This window comes from Trematomus bernacchii, unplaced genomic scaffold (assembly GCF_902827165.1).
Source record: "Trematomus bernacchii unplaced genomic scaffold, fTreBer1.1, whole genome shotgun sequence".
NCBI lineage: Eukaryota > Metazoa > Chordata > Actinopteri > Perciformes > Nototheniidae > Trematomus > Trematomus bernacchii.
The window spans coordinates 4,595,583-4,618,137 of NW_022987899.1; the positions used below are offsets into that span (position 1 = coordinate 4,595,583).

At 40.2% G+C, this 22,555-nt stretch overlaps 3 protein-coding genes across 4 annotated transcripts; 1 reads left to right on the forward strand and 2 right to left on the reverse strand.

Moving 5' to 3' along the window:
* On the reverse strand, positions 1 to 9,553 carry si:ch1073-280e3.1 (complement C2). Its single transcript, XM_034114479.1, has 19 exons — positions 9,411 to 9,553; positions 9,162 to 9,268; positions 8,270 to 8,417; positions 7,969 to 8,154; positions 6,974 to 7,147; positions 6,713 to 6,811; positions 6,433 to 6,575; positions 6,141 to 6,282; positions 5,886 to 6,020; positions 5,622 to 5,726; positions 5,319 to 5,456; positions 4,632 to 4,732; positions 4,426 to 4,537; positions 3,550 to 3,697; positions 1,717 to 1,790; positions 1,255 to 1,346; positions 495 to 627; positions 363 to 412; positions 1 to 273 (listed from the first exon to the last, which is right to left on the reverse strand). The coding sequence occupies exons 1-19, from the start codon at positions 9,460 to 9,462 to the stop codon at positions 97 to 99; spliced, it is 2,316 nt and encodes a 771-aa protein (XP_033970370.1). The 5' UTR covers positions 9,463 to 9,553; the 3' UTR covers positions 1 to 96.
* A 3,496-nt stretch (positions 9,554 to 13,049) lies between these two features.
* Positions 13,050 to 17,783, forward strand: mfrp (membrane frizzled-related protein). Its single transcript, XM_034114631.1, has 11 exons — positions 13,050 to 13,424; positions 13,684 to 13,854; positions 14,011 to 14,230; positions 15,087 to 15,217; positions 15,308 to 15,433; positions 15,513 to 15,589; positions 15,688 to 15,836; positions 16,027 to 16,157; positions 16,481 to 16,615; positions 16,809 to 16,936; positions 17,104 to 17,783. The coding sequence occupies exons 2-11, from the start codon at positions 13,716 to 13,718 to the stop codon at positions 17,326 to 17,328; spliced, it is 1,461 nt and encodes a 486-aa protein (XP_033970522.1). The 5' UTR covers positions 13,050 to 13,424; positions 13,684 to 13,715; the 3' UTR covers positions 17,329 to 17,783.
* Positions 17,784 to 22,415, reverse strand: nudt8 (nudix (nucleoside diphosphate linked moiety X)-type motif 8). 2 transcript variants are annotated; one of them, XM_034114633.1, is made up of 5 exons: positions 22,103 to 22,415; positions 20,398 to 21,279; positions 20,186 to 20,318; positions 19,427 to 19,504; positions 17,784 to 18,967 (listed from the first exon to the last, which is right to left on the reverse strand). In XM_034114633.1, the coding sequence occupies exons 2-5, from the start codon at positions 21,276 to 21,278 to the stop codon at positions 18,830 to 18,832; spliced, it is 1,230 nt and encodes a 409-aa protein (XP_033970524.1). In that variant the 5' UTR covers position 21,279; positions 22,103 to 22,415; the 3' UTR covers positions 17,784 to 18,829. The 2 variants fall into 2 exon arrangements, with proteins under 2 accessions (XP_033970524.1, XP_033970523.1); XM_034114632.1 differs by having other exon boundaries at positions 17,784 to 19,015; positions 22,103 to 22,411.
* Positions 22,416 to 22,555: the final 140 nt, after the last annotated feature.

The window sequence follows — 22,555 nt, forward strand, 5'->3', positions numbered from 1 at the left end:
TCACTGTCTACGATTGTCCTTTATTCCTGTGTGAGCTATATTGAAAACTGCATTACTTTATTTTGGCGTAAATCTTGGCGGTTCTCAGCTGATTGATTATTGGTGTTCGACCTCGGGCAGGAACTGGATCTCTTGACCCAGATGCTGTTTCAGCCACGGCATTATCTTGAAAAGGTCGATGTGAAAGTCTCGTGCATCGGGAGGCGGATTGTCGCTGGTCCCTCTGAGGCCTGCGTCACATACGTCTGTGGTGCCCCAGCTCACGACTCCCACCTGGAGATGAAAACAGGAGAAACGTCTTTATGATGCTGATTGGACAATCTAAAAATATGTTGTTTGATAATAAATAACCTCTTATTGACCTGAAAGTAACGCTTTCTTTTTTGCAGATAAAGGGATCCACCAGAGTCCCCTTAAAGAAAAGAGACAAACATTAATGTGAATCCCATGTTGGTCAAACTGGCAGCCAGATACAATAAGTGCAGAGTCCAGACCTTTACAGGTGATGGGGTCCTTATATGCTGTGGACCCCCCAGTACACAGGAATCTGTCGGGTATGTACTCATCCAAAGTCACATTGGTGGGGTCTTTGAGTGTTTGCCTCGCCTTCTCCACACAGCTGGGTCTCTGCAGACAGAAGACGAGTTACATTTCAACACTTTCACAATAAAACAGAAGTATATCCTCAAGGCAGTGCTAAGAAAAGGAGTGGGATTCTTAAGTAAAAAATAGATATAAACGCTAATTACAATTAAAAGTCCTTAAGTACAAATATTTAAGTATTATCATTAAATGTACATATAGTATTAAACAGGAGCACTCGTATAGATCTTTTTTTTTAAAGGTCCTTTTTTAAATATAATTTTCAATTGTATCGCTGGCAATTATGTATTAATGCTGTTCATCAATGTGTAGCCAATTTACACGTATTTTACCTCGTACAACACTTTTATAATAGTATAGTACAGCATCACATCAGCAAAACATGTGTTTTATATTTTAGAAGTTTCTAGTTATTTAGTTTCAAATAAATGTAGTGGAGTAAATGTTCAATATTTTCCTCTCAAATGTAATTCAGCAGAAGTTTAAAAAAGCATAAAATAGAAATACTTAAGTACAAGTACCTCAAAATAGTATATAAGTACAGTATTAAATATACTTAGTATACTAAGCACAACCCACCACTGCCTCCACATCATTAATTGAGTGTGAGTTATAATGCAGCCCACAGTCTTTTCATCGACTGTCACTCACCTGACTCTCCGTCTGGATATGTGTTTGTTTGATTTTGTCGTTCTTATGGATGAAAAAGGCGGCTGTCTCCTCGTGCGGTAGTAGTTCCTTCCCTGTATAGACAGATACATTTTGTATTAAAATACTAAGGGATCTTTCAGATTTTCTTTTTTAATTCTGAGTCTGAATTCTACGTTTTATTAAAATAATTACAATTTTACATCACATGTTAGACGCTTTTATCCAAAGTGACTTACATACTCAATACTGTGGTCAATCCCCACAGGAGCAATTTAGGGTGAAGTGTCTTGCCCAGGGACACAACGACATGCTGACTGCAGTGGGGTTTGAACCTTTGACCATCTGATCCCCATACCAAGGCTCTATCCACTGCGCCACACGCCTCCAATTTAACATTGTTGCAATATATTTTTTATACTCCTAGTAATATAAATGCTTCTGTGCAGTCCAAAGGTCACTTACTGTGCTCCTGACAGGTGGAGTTGACTCTCTTCATGGCTCTGCTGGCTGCCACAGTACATGGCAAGCAGATAGGCCTGGAGTGTGACACACGCACGCACACACACACACACACACACACACACACACACACACACACACACACACACACACACACACACAGTCAACACTCACCCTCAGGGACGTTTATGTAGTTGCATTCATTATCCTGTTGAGCCCCAGCGTCTGAGGGCTTCTTAACATTTAACAAACTATGAATGTGTCATACCCAACTAACGGGAAGAAGCTCAGCCAACTGACGATACGAACCATTTTTACCGAAACAAAACACAAGTCTCACGAGAAGCGTCTAAATGTGCCCTGAGCGAAAAAATGCTAACGCACTTAGCACAGAACTCACGGTAGAAATACTTAATTACTTATCGGATCTGCACAAACAATATATATATAGAAAGCTGAGATTCCACAGATTCTATCGGTATAAGTATCATCACTGTGCGATCAAAACTCGCGGCAGCTCAGGCAAAACCCAGACAACACACAGCGTAGCTTTACTGAGCCAAAACGGCAAATAGTCTTACCTTTGCTGTTTTTCTGATCAAAAGTTGTGTTCAATGGCATTAAAACGAGAAAAACGCTGCTGAAGGTTAATCCAATGTGTCTGTGTCACTTTGAAATGATTACTGATAATCCATCATTCCATTTTTGTCAAAAACTGAGATTTCATATTAGCTGCTATTAGAGCTACAACCCAGCTTCTGGTTTTGGGCAAACTGCGTGCGTATCACTCTCACTCCTCAATGAAAATGTTTAGATGGATTTAGGAACTTCCCCTCGATTCTATTGGCTCTAACGGTTCAAAAGAGGTGTCAATCATCAAAATCGACCGAGGGGGGGCAGAGATATGGCAAATCCACCCAAATTACCCCAGAAGTGGTTTTTGTTGCAAAACCTCTCTAAAAAGGTCAAATGTTGTTTTGCATCAATCTTGATACAGAGTACTTATTATATGTTAGTATAGTTTGGATTCCTACAGCTTTTAGTTGCTTTAGCTACTATCCCATAATTCAAGGGTGGTTTTCACTATAAGTCATGTTTGTTTTTTTGGACGGACACTATAATTTACATTTTTTTACTATGTTCAATCTGAATTTACTTTAAAATAAAAAAAAATCTATATTGATTCTGACTTTTCTACATCCAACTCACAGGTTTATCATTGCTTTGAGAAAAAATATGATTAATTTACCCCTTTTAGAAGTGAAGATATAGTCATTTGTTCTGGGAATGTCATTTTCGAGGCTGAGACCTAAAAAAACAGGCTTGGGGCTTAACTTGTTAAATCCCTTTCATTTCATTTCAAACCTTTATTTATCCAGGTTGTATCCCATTGAGATCATTGATCTCTTTTTCAAGGGAGACCTGCTCAAGTAGGTTCCACATGAAACATTAAAACAAACAGAACAACAAAAGGACATCATACAGTATCATTACATTTTTTAGCTACACCATTGTGGGCCAATAGTAGGTTTTTCTCTCCAACATTTTTCAAAAGTAGTTACAATGTACTTGTTTGCTTGTACACAGTAAAAACTGAAAGACAACATTTTAGGGCTTGCTGTACTGACATAAAATTAGACAATAACATCAATACAAATCAAATCAAATTAAAAAAAAAGTAATACAAAATAATATAAACCATAACATAAAAAAGAAAGAAATGTCTTGTAAATAAAATGATTAAATAATAATTTAAAAGCTCATTTTTTGGCACTACACCCTTTTCTTGGGTGTATCACTTGTGTCTAACAACATTTTTTCCTCCTGCTGTCTTACCTGGCTTTCCATGAGAGCGGGATACTCTTGGTCACCTGAACCAGAGCTACATCGTAGTCGTAGAACTCCGATACGTTTCTGTGTTTGAGCGCCCTGGTGTTGTACTTGGGGTGCATGATCACCCTCTCGGAAACCACCCTGCCCTCACCTGGGAGCCAAAGAAGCAGCTTGTCATTTCATGAAGTTAATAGAAAACCTATCTAGACCTTCTATTTGACACAATCTGTTACTGTAGGCAATAACACTTGAAGAGTTTATGTTTTGACTCGAGAAAACTAATGCCAGAAATCCCATTGTATTTTTTTTCTGACAATTTCAACTATGTCGATTCTTTTGCACATTTTCAACCCTGTTCCCATATCGGGAATTGAACGGGTTGGGTTGTAATGTTTCTGCACAACACATGAACTCTCTCAATTATATATGTGCTGTATAAATGATATCTAAATACTTTATGTGTATTGTCTGGGGCCCTATTCTCAAGCTTCCTATAGCTAATTGGGACATTACACATATCTCCATTATGTCGTATGATTGTAGTTCTATTTTTATTGACACTTGTGAATAAATAAATACAAAATAAATTAAAGTAACCGGGGCCATCTGGGTGAAAACCAGGAATCCTAACCGCTAGACTATGTGCGACTTGTTTATTTGTTTTATTTAGGATTAGTTTTCTATTTGTTGATATGTAGTATGCAATTTTTCAATACACTGTTCCATGTCGTTTGTTTGCATATTTTCAACATACTATATACTATGTTATTATTTCCAATATTTTGGAAGTACTATACTATGTAGTTTTTTCTGACAATTTGAACATACTATACTATGTTTTTTTTTATCTTTGAAAGATGTTCCTTTGATGACACTGACCGTGACCAATGTGCACCTTCGGAGGGTCTTCTGTGCTCGCCCTGGCGAAGCAGTGAGCAGCTGTCAGCACCCAGTTCTGGCTCACAATGGATCCAACACACGCTGGCGTTATCTATAAGAAAGAAAAGTTTTATTGTGTGAAAATCCAATTTGAAATATAAAATCTCCATTATGATTTTAGTGACTGACCTTAGACTTAGACTGACCTTATTGATTGTTTCCACAGTGACATGCCAGGGTCTGGTGTGGGTTTTCGTATGCTCCTCCCATTCCTGAGCTATCCCACACATGGTCACACTCTTGTCACCTGGATTATGAGACATTTTAATGGTTAGATTTAAGTAACTCAAATATCGGTATGACATTTTTTAAACGAGCAAACATGTTTTTTGGATAGCCGGAAAGGCAAGGGGGAAGTACATTTCTGATGTAGTCTGCTCTCAATTGTTTTAGCATATGTTTAAATTCCTCAAATAATATTATTTTATCTGTGAAACAAATGTGCGAAAGATAGGCAGGTAAAAAATGCCAAGATTGTTTCCCAAATTATAATCATTTATGCATTTGAAAAATATAAAGAAAATATTTGTCAATGAGTTTTTAAAAAAATGGTCAGGAGTATTTTCTTAGTCCCCTTTGTTGTTGTATTTATTCTGTGGAGCAATAAGGCCACTTGTGGTTGAAATTAGTATGACAACAATAATAAACACTCATCCCGACAAACATTTATTTTTCAATAAACAGAGAAAATTAAATAATTAAGCTAAAAAAATACAATGACAGAATGATTTCCTCCTTTGCCTTTCAGGGCCTTTGTATATTTTATGTTTTCAAATGTTAATCTTCTTCTGACTTTAGAGCTGAAATCTGTCCAAGAGTGATCTCCCACTTACTTATGATGCTGTTGAACACCTCTCCAAGTATTTGGTAGTTTCGCACAACGAATAAGTGCTGCTCACCACGTTTCTTTGAGGCTAAGGAGTTCAACTGATCTTTCTTTACTTTGCTGCCGATACCAAATACATAGACATCTGCAAACAGACACACAACATTTCTTATAATAGGCAAAGCAACCATGTCAACACACAACCACACACTAACTTGCTTTCCATGCTAGGTTTATGATGCACAGTTAAACTGTCTATCGTACATGGTCCATTAAAACATTTATTAAAAACATTCTTAAATCTTGATACCCAGCTTGGTTTCATCTGTGTTATCATTGGTTTGATCTCGGTAACCTAGCAGACTCCGGATTTGGGCCAGGGCAATCTCAGGCTTTTTGCCTGTGTTGGAGTAACCTGCAGGCAGAAAGACATAAAGAGGGTATGAACGCCTTCACTGTATCCTAAAGTTAACCCTCTTATTATGTCTTACAAGCTCTAATGAGTTGTAAAAGATTTTCATGAGCTGGAGATGCTCAAAAGATGCTGTTGTAAGACATTTGTCTGTGTTTTTACCGTCTGTTTCTATAATGATGATGTTTTGAGTCTCATTAAAATGGTTGTTGGCGCTGTTTTGCTTGAGGAAGTTGATCTTCTCACTGACTCCATAGAGGGCAGCGTGGAGGTTAGTTCCTGTCTTACGCCCATGGCCTGCAGATGTACAGATGCAAAAGATAGGACATTTCTTGAACTATTAAACACATGGTGCATCATGGTTGTAGCCTGGTCATTAGATGAAAGCTTTAAGCGAATGAATGAGGACAGTCCTACTGGTATAGTTGAAACCCTCCAGATTCCAAATGACGTCGTCAATGTTTCCACTGATATCCGAGTGTGTGATGTCTACAATGACTTTTACCATAGTGGCAAATGACAACACATGGAACCTCAGCTGAACCTCGTAGCTGTCCAACTAGAAGGAAAATACAAAAAATACATGTGGTCTATGTTTCAAACCTACTGAGAGGGGAAGACAGGTAACAACGATAACACCAAATAAAAAAAAATGGTCTCTGTCTTTCACCCACATCTGTTGAAGCAAGTAAGCTTGTGAGACACAGACCTTTCTGATGAGAGCAATGGTTGCATTCCTGGATAACTCAAAGTCCTGCTTTGTGATGCTTCCTGATGTGTCCAGTAAAATGTAAACGTTTATACGACTGCCTTCAGACACAAGGACGGTGCGGGCAAAGGACGCCGACGATTCTAACATGCACAGATTAAGAAAAAACAATTGCAGTTTCATTCAGCATGGTTTCCTTAGATTTTGCAGTTAAAACTGTTGTGTTGTTTATGCACTGTTGAAATGTCATGTTGAAATCTCTGTTACAAGTCATACTAACCAGTCTTTTTGGAGTCCGGTGAGATAACATCCATGACTCCTGCAAGGGACCCAGCCATGGCTGCTGCCACAACACTGGGGGAGTCAAACATATGTGCGCCTGCAGAAAAGCACAAAGATGTCATGCATTGTATCATATTGTAATAATTCACAGTGTACTGTTATGGCACTGCTTTGATGTCCAATACTGCAGATCATTGTTTGGCCTTAATAAATGTGCTTCTGTTATTTAAAAGGTAAAACATCAAAAGCTCCTCTGCACCTTGGCAGCGTGGTGTTGAGCCGCTCCACTCCCTGCTCTCCAGACACTCCCTTTCAGCCGACCCGAGCAGATCCAGACCAGCCTGGCAGCGGTAGATCACTTTCTCCCCTGTTTGAAAGCGACCCTCTGACCTCTGAGCCCCCGGTGGGATGCCTGGGTTACTACAGTCGTCAGCTGCAGCGTGGCGACAGGTAGCAGAATATACAATGAATATTATTATTTATTTTGTTTATAACCATTGATTTAGAGCAGATATGTATGTCTGTGCTTGTATTCAAATGTTCAGAACATAACTTTATTTGTAATAAAAAAAATATTTGGGCTGTCTCACTCACTGAGAGTGGGACTTGGCACCATGCCAATACATGCCTGTTTGCCATGCTGGCTCCAAAATGGTGGAATGAGCTCCACAGGGATATCAAAACAGCAGAAAGTCTACACATTATCTGTCGCAAAATGAAAACCCATCTGTTTTGACTGCACCTTGGACAGGAAAATACATTTTTTTTAAAGTATAATTTCTGTATGTAGCACTTAAAATGGTTTGGCTTATTTGAAGATAATGCAATTGCAGGATTATTTCAAAATGTGTACTCTCATGGTTGATTGCAGTTGTTGCTTTGAAAAGAAGCGCCAGTTTAATGAAATGTATTGTAAGACATTGAATTCAATCAGTGACCTGTTTTGTGTCACAGTAACCACAGTAAACTACTGTATGAAATCTATTTACAGGGATCATTATATGCATTCATCAAAAGCTGCTTTACAATGTAAACCTAAGTAAGCAAGAGCTTAGTCAGTGCATGCTCACTGTACCATAGGCTCTAATACACCTGATAATGGGAGCTCGGGGCCTCATGTACTTAAAGTGGATATTCTTTGTTATTCTATATTGCACTGAGGTGTAGTAAGAGGAGAAAACGCAGCCATATTGTAGTCAGACACATGATTTCTGCTTTATCATGAGTGAGGTTTGTTATATTGTCCGTCCTCACCATGGTTGTCACAGATGGGAGTGGTTCCTGTCCACTCCCCAGACATGGTGCAGTTCCTCTGGGCTGAGCCGTACAGGGTGAACCCTTCCTGGCAGGAGAAGGTCTGCGTCGTCCCAACACGGGCCCACTGGTCCCGGGGCCAGAAGTCACCGTGATCCAGCTGGAGCTGAGCCGGACACAAGATGTCTGGGAGCAGAAGAGAGGTGGAAAAGAGGATCAAGGGTTAGGAGAAGAGGATGCATTGAGAGATCAATACATTTGAATATACTAAACCAAAGGTAATCGTCACCCAAACAATTACCTTTGCATATGGCCCGTGAAGTCTGTCTTCCATTGTTTGATCTCATGACCGACCACTCCCCATCATTGCCGCAGAGCCTGGAACTGACGGGGAAAGGGTATTGGTCCGGGCCGCAGTGATAAGTCAGCACACTTCCCTCCATCCCTCCCTGCAGAGGAAGCACATGGTCACTTTTGGAGCTAAATCGAGAGACAGAAAGATTTCCAGTAAAGGGATTCTTGATTCCTTTCACTTCCCTGACCTCGTAGTTCCTTTTTTATCATGATTCAATAGTGAGAAATTCAGTGCTGTGCCTTACTTTGTCCCTGTTTTACATTTCTAAAATGTGATTATTATACATATTATATTTTTGTCATATACATAAGGAACAACTACATCAGGGTAGCAGAGCTGAAACGAATGCCTATACACAATATCATCTTTCATTTTGGTGTAAAATGTGACCACCTAGACTTTTTGTCATGAAGTAATTAAAGGCTTTATTAAGGTTCACAGTAGTGCTGCAATTAATAATCGTTTTCACTGTGGATTTATCCGACGACTTTCTCCCTCATTAAATTAACACATGGTCTTTACATTTATTTAACAAATGTTTTAAATTATCTATTGAGAAGTAACTATTCAAAAAGGTGATTTCTTTTCAAATTGTGTCTGACCACCTACCACCAAAACAAAACAATACAAAAGCATCACATTTATTTAGTTTTTTGTAGATGAAGATAAACCTAGAGAATATTTGGTGGTATTTGTCATGGTGTGACAAAGGTGTCTGTGATTACATTTTCTGTCCTCTTCACAATCAGTGATACAGCTGATGTGTTCAGCTCAGTGTTCAGAATCAGATCAGAAATCCTTTATAAGTCCCACAGCGGGAAAAATATGTTATCTTTACCTGTGAGTAGGTGACATTTCCACCTTTGATGTTCTCGGGGATTAAGCAGCTCAGAGGCTGTGGATCCTCGTATGTTTCATAATCATAATTATACTCCTGCAGTGACACTTGAGCACACACAGAAATAAACATGCATCACTTCATGCAAGGATAATCAAACAGTGGACACAGACAAGAGTCAAAACAGCCATATGGTTCCATGTAAATTCGATGTAATTACACTCAGTAAGATAACATTTAAATGCTCACCCTCTTGGACAGAGCTGAAGAGTAGTATCCAAAGTATTGGTTTGACATACATGACTGCACTCTATCAGTGGTATTTGTGTCTTTGAGTGACAGAAACCACAGCGAGAGTGTCCTTATCGAACAACAGTCAACCGCTTTATTTGATGACCGATTACCCATTAACACAGCAGCACCAAAAAGGGAACAAATGATTGAGCAATTTAGGTCAGAACACAGATTTGAGCTCTTACTTTCATTTTTGATTGCAAAAGGGTTCTCTTTTTAGGATTCTGTGGAGTTTAATATGTCTCTGGTGACTTTTTGACATAGCTTATTAATTTAAAGTCAAGAGTGGTCTCATAAAGGGTTTCTCCAAACCTTTTAAAATAAAGTCTATCAGGGCACTTAACTGAAGTGCAATGAGCCTGTTAATGCAGTCTTTAATCTCACAATCTCAGCATGAATTGCATTAGTTCAGCATTGTCAAACTTAATCTCAGCACAATGCCGTTTTAATTAATGCCTAATAACCCGAATTATTACTCAAGACTGTCTCTGTGCCAATGCTATGGGTTTTTAAAGTGTGTGTTGTGCTCATGTGTATTTGTTTTTCTGTATTAATGCACCTGCTAGCCAAGGTTTGGGCATGCAAACGTATGTGAATAAAACATTTTAGGAGCTTAAAAGATCATTATGGGGATTATTGAGCTTTAACAGGGACCCACACCTCCACCCTCACCCCATCTCCCTTTCCCCCGTCCTCCCTCCTCCTCCGAGGGGCTCAGTCCTCTCAGCTGACTCGGATTTGTTCAACACTGTGAAGGAGTTTCTAAAACTCCTTTGTAACCACTCACCTCAACACAGAAATACAGACTAGTGCTGCAAAAACAGACCCAAGGCTACAGGATAGCAGCAAACATGGATATTCTGTTAACTGGAGTTTGACAATTATTTTACGTGAATTACATTGTTTTCATTTTTTTGTTTTTTATCTGGATTACATTTATGGATGTCCAACAAAGAGCTCTGCTGTGCTGGGAGAGTGAAGGCTGTAAGCTTACTAAACCCAGGTGGAAGTTTACTGTAGGAGCCAGAAGGGAAAAATGTTAAGAAAACCAAGGAAAATATCTTTAACACTCCCTCATGTAGAAACGGCTTTCTTCACAATGTCACCATAGATGTAATTAGCACAACTTCAGGCTCTTTAAGAACCTCCGAAAGAGTGACAGCGGACCGAAGATGTCTGACCTCAGCCAAGTTGCAGTGTACTCAGACTCTTCAGATATCTACAAGGTGAGCGAGGATGATGGGATGATGGTTGAAGGAGATGTGGAAAAGGTCACAGGGTTACTGAGAAATTAAGCAGGAAATTGTCAACCAATATGCAAACTAGACCCTTTTTATAGTCCATTGTGATCCTTGCTTTCAAAATGGAGGGCTTTTTTTTGAATGGGTATCTTTTCCCCCTCTCTAAAATATATTGTTTATACGTATTTCTTAAACATTGTGGACCTGGAACCTTTTGTATGCCAGTTCGTCATGTACAGTTCACAGTCATTGGCCTTCAGTCCTGCTTTTATGCTGTTATTTGGACCATGTTTACATTTTAGGCTGGAAACCTATTTATCATTTATGCATTATCAATGTAAACGTTACAGTACTTTATGTTAAGCATTGGAATGTAACTAAGTATTATCCAAGTACCTTTTTGAATAGTAAAACGTACTAATTTACTTATTACTTACGATTTCCATGTTATGTTACTTTATTGTTTTCAACACTCTTATTCCTCTTTTCACTGGATGTCTTACTCCACTATTTTTATCTGACAGCTTAATTTACTTTTCAATTTTTGATACCCTTCATGTTCAGTAAAACCTTGTATCTCTATATGTGTTTGATTTGAATGTGTTTGGTACACTGAAGGGTGAAGTGTTCCTTCATGTGTAGAGAAAACTCTTCTTCTAGATATATTTACTATTCACAGAAAGTCCTGGGTTTAGCTGGAAAAGCCACAAAAAAGCATTGCTGTTATACTATTCTCATAAAAGATTAAACTACAGAGTATATGAAGGAGTTCAAATGAGCACAACTTCAAGCACTCACAGTAGTAAGATGCAAGATATTAATGCAGTAGTGAAATTAATCCAAAAACATTGTATAAGGAAAAAAACTGACAGGGAACAGTACACCGTTGCACTGTGTTGCTGAAAACATAACAACCAACCTTCAACAAAAAGTTTTGAATGACCATGACCATAAACAGAAAATAATTAGCAAACTGACTTTTATAGCTTACAGTTATACAACAATGTTTAGTTTGCTAACAGTAACAACCATAAGCTACCAGACTATCTAAAGCTGCAGCAGGAAAACCCTTAAGCACATACAAAAAATGGATGATATGTTTCTTTGTTAAAGGTGGGGTAGGTAAGTTTGAGAAACCGGCTCGAGATCGCTAGAATTTGAAAATACACAACCGGATAAAATCTGCCACTTCCTTATAGAGCCCCTCCTCCAACACACACGAACGCGCACATGACCAATGAGGGCACGAGATAAGTTTGTGCACAGATGGAAGGCTGACAGGCAGGTAGGCCATCCAGTTATTTTAGCCGGGCCGGCTAAAATGATTGGTCGTGCTTTTTACAGTATTACGGCTTCCACAGATGACATTTTTGTATGGATTTTTTGTCAAAGCACTTAAGATATTCATTGCTATCGGGATGTTAAGAGCATTCCATGGAATATAACAAAAAGTGTATCTCGAGCCGGTTTCTCAAACTTACCTACCCCACCTTTAACTAATTCATCTTTATATTTAAAAAATAAGATTATTTATACATATACATTGTTTAAATTGTATACAATCTTGCTTTTAAATGAGCACTTCTTAACACAAATGTTGTCTGTAACTGTATGAAGTTTATTTATTGATAGTTTCATTACTTCTTTCTGTTCCGCTTTCCACAGAATGTGTTCTGCAACCCTGCCTTTGAGCTGGAGGGGGAGCGAGAGGAGCGGGTGGAGGGATTCAGGACATCCTCGTCCACCCCTGAACCAATCAAACCGCCGGCAGCTAGTGAGTCAGCCAATCAGCTTGCTGCTTACTGTATCTATGCTTGAGCTGGATTAGACTGTGTATGTGTTTTGGATTAGTTACATTATTGCATCACCTAGAGACTCTGCTGGCTTTAAATTCAACTCTCGTGAAGAATAGTACAGAAGTGTGTATTTGTTATGATTCATTGTAACAGACCAGAGGAGTAACCCCTAGATTTTGTGTAGATCAAAGATCCGTTCACTGGATATGGTTAGTCCCACAGCCAGTGATAACACTTGTAAAATGTATTTTCTTGCTCTTTTTCTTAAAAAGTTATAAAAGAAAGCCTGTAGAGGAGAAGACATGGATGACTAGCAGGCATGTTGTGCTTATGAAAGACACCACTGTTGTATCATGGGAAATAGGGCCCTTACATCCAAGGAAGTAAAAGTATGATGGATTTGGTCATCATTCTTTCAATCTATTTCTCAAAAATTCAACAACTCCATGAAAGGGCAATACAAATAAAACTAACTGAAAACAGTAAACAATTAATCAAACAAAAAAGGATCATTACAGATTTAGCGTAGTATTTTGTCCGGTTGCAAAGCCCGGGAAAGTAGTGTATTTTCAGCTTTAAATCTTAAATCATTGTAAAATGTGAGAGAGAAGCATTGCTCGGATTGTGGAAAGTGTCCTTGGAGAATTTGGTAAGTTGACAGCCTTCTTTAATACTACATATGATGCATATTGTAATACCAATGAGTTGTTAGCCAAAGAGTAGACATTTCAAGTGCCTCTGACTTCACATACGTAGGCTACATACATATAAATTGAATGTGTGCCCTGTAATTCCGGTCCAGGTTGGGGTCTGTTGGGGGTGTGTGCGATACGTCTGCGGGGCCCGGGCTGTGGCTGGGGGGGTGGCGGTCTCTGCTGCTGCCCTGCTCCTGGTAACAGCCCTCGGACTGGCGCTGGCTCTTCTCCTCACACGTGAGTTACTGCTGCAGTGCTAATGTCACAGTGAAAAATAAATACCTGAACTTGATTTGAACAGCTTTCGAGAGAACAATAATACATTTATTAATTCAGGTTGCATACCTAGATGTGTTCCTATTTGTAATGCAAAAACATACTGTATCAGGACTTTACCAATACAGCACTGTTTTTCTATCTAGAATAAGCCTTTTCTCTGCAGTCTCCCTGTAATGTTTCCATCCATTACAGTTTTTGTTTTCTGGCCCTGATTTAGAGATAAAAGGCCAGGCAGTGGAGAATGAGTTGATGTCCACCACTTCTCCAAATCGGCTAAATACAGGATATGAAGCGCCAAATATTACTCTACCCACAATCTCTGCCAACACAAGTCAACAGGAAAGTACAACAGCACCACAGCCTGCTAGGATCCCACCTCCTGAAACACGTAAGTGATTACAATAAAATGACCATTTAATGTGTTATTTAAAATACTAAATGTGCATGTTCATTTTCATGTCCATCCTCACTGAATAAGATTGAGTTTTTCTTTACTTTGAGGCCCTTTTGCTTTCTGTAACTAAAATAAAGTGTTCCTTCTCAGGTTGCGGAGGGGTGTTGTCTGACTCAGAGGGCAGTTTCAGTACCCCAAACCACCCTGGCTCCTACCCCCCCAACTTGCTGTGTGTGTGGGTGATCCGAGTCCCACCCTCCTCCGTGGTGCAGATCCACATTTCCTCTCTGACTGTGGAGGGGCCTTCTCCCTGCCTCTTTGACTGGCTGGAGGTTCAGGAGCAGAGGGATCAGAGCTCTGTGGTAACCAGGTTGGTCCCACTCCAGCTATGTCTGGGAATAGCCTACTGCAATGCCAAGTGTGCTCCTTTAAAAGCCCCATGCTTCTGTTTAATAAGACTTTGAACTTTGCACTCTAACTTTTTGGTTGATTGGAAATGTTTCGATTACAAACTGTCACTCTGTAGAAAAACAAAGTTGTATACATGTGAGGGATAAAGAGGCAAAGTATAGATGTGTGTTGTTGCAAGTACACTTTGGAGTGTATAGGTATGAACAATTAAATTAACTTGTCTCATTCATGCACAACTTTCAAACATTTCTGAACACATTCTTTTCTGAGGGAAATTTATAAGGTTCATTACCATTATAAATACTGTCTGTAATCTACAGATGGATCTTAAACTTGAAAAAATAGTTCCCCCGAAGCATTGTGTCCAGTGCTGTCTGCGTGCAAAGGTTTTATCTGATTATTACTCAAAACAATATGCTTCTTTGATTATTGTTTGAACTTTGCACTGCTGCAACTTTTGGCAAGATCAATTGGACAAACCTGGTTAAATAATGGCCATATAAATAATTCAATACCTTAAATTGTTGGTAGATGGCACCAAAGGTCCGTGCAGAACAGAAGTGTGCTTCTGGGTACTGGGAGCTTCTGGGAAATATTTTGGTACATGTGAAAACGTTGACCTTTTTGCTTACTTGCATTCTGGGCAAGGGATGTAATACTATTCATGACATGTTTCATAACTGGCCCACAACCCTTGGTCGAATAAAGGTCAGACTTGACAAACAAAGCCATAATTGGTCAGACTTGACAAACAAAGCCATAATTGTTAAAACAAAAGTTTAAGGTTATTCAAAAGGTCTATTCTCTTCCTGCAGGTTCTGTGGTAACGTAGCACCACCGACAGTCAACACAAACAGCAGCACAGTGTGGGTCACCTTCCACTCTGACGGCAGCATCGCAGGCAGCGGCTTCACTGCGCAGTACAGAGCCATCCAGCCTGGACACAGTCAGTACTGTCTGTACGCATCTGCAAATACAGGACTCTTTAACTCATGCCCTTTGCATTTATGTGCATGTATGCTGTGTGTGTTCTCAGAGAGCTGCTCCAGGGAAGAGTTCATGTGTGACAGAGGGCGCTGTCTGCTGCCTGTGTCTATTTGTGATGGGCATATAAACTGCCATGACCAAACAGATGAGGCAAACTGCAGCCATAAACACAAAGGTGAGAGCATGCAAGCAAAGGTAAAAACAGGCACTTAAAGCAAATGTATGGACTTTGTTTCCACCCTGTTTTTTCACAGAATGTGGAGGGCCAAAAACCGGGCCATATGGTTACTTGTCAAGTCCAAACCATCCCAGGCCTTATCCTCATCAGCAGGTCATTCTTTACAGCCAGACACACACACAACACTTATGTTTACAGGGCTTTGAAACTTGTGTTTCTCACTAATCCGGTGTTGTTCTGTGTACCATCAGTTGTGCGTATGGTATATATCTGTTGAGGAGGGTCACGTCATCACACTGAGCTTCAGGAACTTCAGTCTGGAGACTCAGGATGTGTGTGAGTTTGACTACGTGGAGGTACACGACAGCATCAATACTGGATCTGGAAGAGTACTGGGAAGGTGAAACCTACTACATCCACATGCACAATAACGTTAGCTCAAATTATAAAGTTGAACTGCTTTTACTGTCATTATTACTCCTGACAGGCATGTAAAGAAAAGAACAATATACAGTAGTGAATATACAACATAAATGTCCAAAGAAATAACATGTATCCATCAGTGTTTCCTTCATCTTGTCTTATCTCAGGTTTTGTGGCACCACCTTCCCACCTGACCTGACCTCCTCCGGCCCCCACATGACGGTGGTGTTTGAGGCTGATGATGGAGTGGCAGACAGCGGCTTCAATGCAACATACCAGGCATTGTCAATACTGGACCGTGAGTGCAACTTTTTATTTTCTTTCCCCACTCCCTTTTTCTTTGCATATTTTCTCCTCTCTTCTAGTGTTTTACTTCCTATTTGTTCTTCTTTGCCTTCCCTTCCTTATTTTCTTGAAATCTTACCTCTTTTATAAGATCTCTCCCTCCGGTCCTTGCTTCCTTCTTTCCTTATGACCTACAACTTCTCTTCAAAAATTGGCAGTAATACCTGATGCTTTGGTAAACTCCCTTGGATGCCACAATTATTGTTCCTTTTCCTTACACATACATGCTTTTGCTTCCTAAACCCCTCTCCTGTGTGTTTTGTCTTTATTTAAAAGGGACATGTGGTCCCAGCCAGTTTTCCTGCAGCACAGGGGAGTGTCTCCAGCAGCAGTGGTTGTGTGATGGATGGAACGACTGCCCTGACGGGGGAGATGAGCAGGGCTGTGGTAACTCCACCTACCCCACCTTCAGTGAGTCCATCTTATCTCTGACCCCGATCAGCGTCCTGCTAGTGTCACATAATACAGTAGTTTTTGTTTCCAGAGCCACACTTCGGCAGATTACCTTTGTATATTAGAGACTAAACGTTTTCTGAATGCCAAATATGAGAGTACAAACATGTAAAATAAGAAAAGGGATGATTTATATTCCTCTTGCCCTCAGCTTCATCGTGTGAGTCCATAGAGGTAGAGATGTGTCAAGGCCTCAGCTACAACCTCACCTCATTCCCAAACATCTGGCTGTCCATTGCTGATCAGAGAGAAGCTGCCATACTCTTGGGACAGTACCGGGTAACAGCCATCTTCACTACCTCTCTTTCTTTTCGCCACTGTATGATCTTTAAAACGTTGGGCCTATTTCTCGGCTATAGCATCTTCCTACAAATGTACAGCTTCTTTCAAGGCAGACGTTCATCATCCCACACACACAAACCTCTTTTGTGCATTTCTTTGTCCAGGTGTTGATGGAGCTGGCGTGCTTCGAGCCCCTGCGGAGGCTGGTGTGCGGGATGTTCCTGCCGCAGTGTAGCCCTCAGGGTGGGGTCCTCCAGCCCTGCCGCTCAGTCTGCTCCTCTGCAGAGCAGCAGTGCAGCCAAGCCCTGGACCTCTTCTCCTTCAGCTGGCCCTTCAACTGCCACCTCCTGCCGGACTCACAGGACCCCGTGGAGTGCTCGCTGCCTTGATGCAGCAAGAGTTACAGATGTGTTGATAGTTAAAGATAAAGACATTTCACACAGAATTGCAGCTTTGTTCGAGGGCCAAAAGGCCAGAATCTGGAGACACATTTTCTGGACTCAGACCAGCTGTTGGAGCCAAAATGCATGTGTCTTTGTTTGTATTTTATCTGCACAAGTTTAATTAATGATGCAGTTCCAACATTGAACACAAGATGGAGTATTCACTTGTGAGTGTGTATAAATGTAATCACTGGGTGATCAGATGCAGGTGTGTGGGACGGTAGCAAATAGTTTTCGACCGTGTCGGCAGAAGCCGTGTCGATATGAGCTGTGTTAACCTGTTTGTATCAGAGCGTGACTGGCAGGCGTAATGTTCATCTGAATGGTAACAGAAAGGCAATATGGATACAATCAACATGGTGAATATATATGGAAAACAAAATAAAGGATATTCAAGGATATACACTCGTATGGACATTGTTTTATCGTCTGGAACACGCGTCCGAACTTAGTTCTCCCGTTCCCATCCCTCAGTGGCTTAAGTATGGATAAGCTGTTTCAAGAGTTGTAATGAAAGCAGTTTGACTTCTGGCATGACTGAGACCCTCATTACACAATGCGTCCTATAAAAATGGTGGTGTATGCAGAACATGGTGGCAAAGTAGCTTTAAAGTTATAATAAATTAGTTTCATGTTTCTGCAAAGAAAGTGTTCAATCTCCCACCACCAGAATACCTTACATTGTTCATCAACACGCCACATGATGTGCTTATATTATTTCAGTATTTATAACAGTCTAGAATCATAAAAAGCTAAACTAAATGTGCATGAGCTGAATCACTGTTATAACTGAGCCCACATGATAAGATGTAATACCAACTAGCCTCATTTGAAATGCATAAGGAAAACGTTATCTCGGACTCAGTGATTTAACTTGTTTAAAGGAGAGGTGTCATGCTTTTCCGGTTATTACCCGTCCCCTTGTGTGTTATGAAGGTTTTTATGCATGTGAACGGTGTGCAGAGTCAAAACCCTCAAAGTACACCCTATAGCGAGTAAAACTCTAACACAGAAAATACCTCCCCAAAACGCCTCGTTGGAGATACGTCATTGTTTTAGTAGACCTCAACAATGGAATTATGATCAGTGGAAATGGCCATGACACCTCTCCTTTAAATACTTTTATTTGGTAACATAAGATTTCAAGCTGAATTAAAAAGGATGTGCACGGATTTAAAAATGAAAGCAGTCCAACAATGAGGTATAATAAAGTATAAGGATAGATTTCAATGTTGTTACTTCGTATGTCTGCAAATTGACAGATTTCCAACTCCAGCTCTTTATCAATGAGAAAGAAAGTGCACAAATGGAAAAATCCTTCTCCTTACTGGAGAGGACCTCACCTTCATAAATGAAATCATTAACCGATTCCAGCGCTGGATTGCACATTATTATGAAATCTTTAAGTCACATTAGGGGTGTACTGTCAAGTGTAAAGAAGTTGCTGCTAAGAAGGGATGATAAGTTTGAGGGTATGGTCTAGGGCGATGGCTGTCAGACCCCACACTCGATGCTTCCCGTTACGAAACACTGGGACGGTGTATCCGTACTTGTTGCCGGTGCGGAAGTGTGTGTAGCCACGGTTCTGAGGGTTACACAAGTGGGACAAGGACACGGTGAAAATCTCCTCCACCTGGGACAGAAACAGGCAAAGAAGGCACAGTTTACAACTTTGGATAGAAAACAAGCAGAAAACATGTGTTTTGAAATGCATCGAGGAAGAAAATGAGAGATAATGCCAGCTAGCTTAAACTGATTAACTGAGTATTAAGGTAGATGATAACCAAGTCAGACCTGGAGATAATTTGATACAAAACAGCAAAAAATACAATACGTATAAAAAGTTATTTAGAGCTGGCTATGATAGTGGTGTGACATCATACACCTACAAAGATATATCAGCTCTTTACTAGTATCTGTTATAGAAGAAATTACTGAAATAACATGCCCATGATGTTGGAAAAAACTAAACAGTAATATGGAAACCTGTCCCTCAGAGGCAGATATAACATTTATAAAATGCAAAACAATAGGATGACTGTACCTCTCCAGGGTTCGGTTTGAAGGACATCTCCTCTAGGGGCCCGAGGTTAGCAAGCACAGGAGCTATCATCATGCCTGACTGGTGAGAGAGACAAATTACCTTTACAATCAGAGCAAGTCTCAGTATTCAGTGTGTGGGTGACACAAAAAACGTTTTTCCTTCTTTATTGTTAGGATATGTTTATCTGTGGCCTATGACAAAGCACAGTCTGTCTAATAGTGAACATAAAGAGAAGTGCCTTAGGCCTAAACAGGCTAAATGTAAGGCTAGTGCTGGGATAACTCCAGCGTTAGGAGAGTATTCAATTTGCAGATAATTAATAACAAACAATTTACATATTCAAGTGAGTGTTAAAAAACGATCCAACTGTTTTATAGCATCGTAAATAGAATATTTCTGGGTTGCGACCGATAGTCCTAAATAAGAAGTCGTAGCATGTGCTCTTGTAATTTGTAATAGAGATAATTTAACATTTTCACTACCATCAACAGACTGATGGCATTGTTATCGCTTATTGGATGAAGTCCTTTTAAATACTTTTTTTAATCTCTTTACAAACCACATAAAAAAGAAACTTTTAAGAGAAGCAAATTGATTTAAAAGAATATTTAAGAATGAAGTTTCTCCAATGTAGAGCCATCAGTGGCACCCTACCACAATTGTTTTAGTGACTGCCATACATTCATAAACAGTAATAATTATATCATCACATTTAAAATGTATTATTTGATGTATACATAACACTGCACTGACACCCACCATGTCCCTGAGAGGCTTCAGGATGCCCCAGACCTTCTCTGTTGCCACAGAAACACCAAGCTCCTCCCTGGCTTCCCTCAACGCTGTGTCCACCACATCCACATCTGATGGATCACTCTTTCCTCCTGCAAAACTAGAAAAAAAAAACTGGAAATAAGAACAGATGCAGCCTTCTACAGGAGTTAAAATGCAACTTCTATCCTCCCACTTACCTGACATCTCCCTTGTGCCTGCCCTTCAGTGTGCTGGAGCGCAGAGTAAAGAGAAATGCAGGCTCCCCATGATCAGAGCACAGAGAAACTAGGACTGAGGCCCATCTCCCCTGGTTCTTTCCCTGGCTTGCCCGCTGTTTCCCCTTATCCACTTCGTACAGCTTCACATTGGACCCCAGTCTCTGTCGACACCTGTTTTCATTCTCATGCGACAGACAATCTCTCCAGGTGTCGGCCACCTGAGGGGCAGCCTGATGGAAGCCTCTGGTTTTGTGGGAAGAGAGGCTAGAAGGTTGTTGTCTGCTCTTTAATTGGTTAAAAATCCATGGCCTATGTGTCGACAAGCTGAACGATCTAACAAAGTGCTGTCTGCTATATAAATGGCTTTGAAGAGGGTTACACTGAGTCTTATAGGTGAAACTGAGTGAAGGTTGGCTCACATCCCAAGCCCTTCTCCAGGGTTGAAGAAACATTTTGTTGATAAAACAGTTCTGGTAAGTGCTCACAGCTTTCACTACAGTAGATTTCAAAGAGGGATATGCGTGTTTAGCTTTTGCAGAGCCAGAAACCTGAGGGAGGTGATGATTGCTGGACAAACTGGCTTTGGATAGGAGGTTTTGAAATGAAGCATCTTTCGGATTCTGATTATTACAGTCTACATTACATAAAGGCAGCTGTGTTAAACATGATACAGTCTCTGTGTTTAGTGATGACCCCTCCTTTCTTCCTCGGGTCGCTTCATATCTCCTTTTCTTTACATCTCTTGCACCCTGCCATCGAGAAGCAGTGTGTTTAGACAAAGCAGAGAAGGGAGATTCTCGTAATAGCAGCAATGGCCTTATGGGACAAGACCAAGTCAGGACCCAGCGGGCCCTAAACATCCTATAAAAAAAGAAAGAAAACACATAAAAGCATTAAAAAAGCAACATCATTTCCCAAATTCACAAACCATGGGGAGTGAGGTGAGGGTAAAAATGTGAGGTCAAACGACTGATCTGAGCGCAGAAGTTTACCCAAATTTAACAAGCACTATTGTAACACCAGAGTGGGAAAAAGTACTCAGATCTTGTACTTAAGTAAAACAAGTATAAGTACTAGAGTGTATGAATGCACTTGTAAATACTTGAAATACTCAAGTAAAGCTCAAGTCTCTCAAACTTGTACTTAAGTACAGCACAGTAAATGTACTTTACAGCACTGTTTATGCCATCAGAATCAGATCAAAGCTGTTACGGACACAAAAACGTATTTCATCTTAATGTGATTTCTGCAAACCCAAAGAGTACAGCTGGTAAAACCTAAATGTGCTGAAGTTAATCAGATCAGCTGCTGTCAAATGTTGGATTACGAGTTACATCTGCTGGTTACAACTAGCTTAGCTTACTTTTGTTAGCTACGTTAACAATATTTACAACGAGATGTCATATTACGTTAAAGTGCCAGGCTTGTTAGCTTCTCAACTAACAACTATAACTAACACAAGCTGGTTTTAGTATTCGACATCATCTACTTGTTGTTCTACTGGCTCTGAAATCAGGTGTTAACACATGAACAGGCTAACGCTAACTAGCTAGCCTGTTAGCAAAAAACAAATGAACCCAACAGCTAAACCTTAAATGTGGTCAATGGGACGGATCCGACAAGTCGAACAGAAAGGGAAGCGCAATTTGCGATATTAAAATGTAAGTTAAAAGAAAACACTCACCTTGAAAGTTGAACAGCAGTTGGCCTCTTGCCCAATGCCCAGCTAGCCGGCTCAGCTGCCAGTAGTCAAAATGGCGCAGAGTAGCTTCATGAGCGTCAGAGTTGCCCTCACTGCGCTGTGGTGACCCGCAGGACTTCCTTTCACAATTATTCCAACAACTCTTACCCTTTCTAATAAATAGAAAGGAGGGGTTGAGATATAATACTAATGAAACAGAATGGAGGAAATCATGATAGCTAGACTCAGAATAAATCACACAGCATTGAATGGTACGCTGTATATCATGGGGAAAAATGACAGTGACAAGTAGGAACTGTGGAGTTAAAGGTGGGGTAGGTAATTTTGGAGAAACCAGCATCCGGTGCGCTAAAATGTGAAAATACACAGCCGGAAAAAATCTGCCACTTCCTTACAGAGCCCCTCCTCCAACACACACGAACGCGCACATGACCA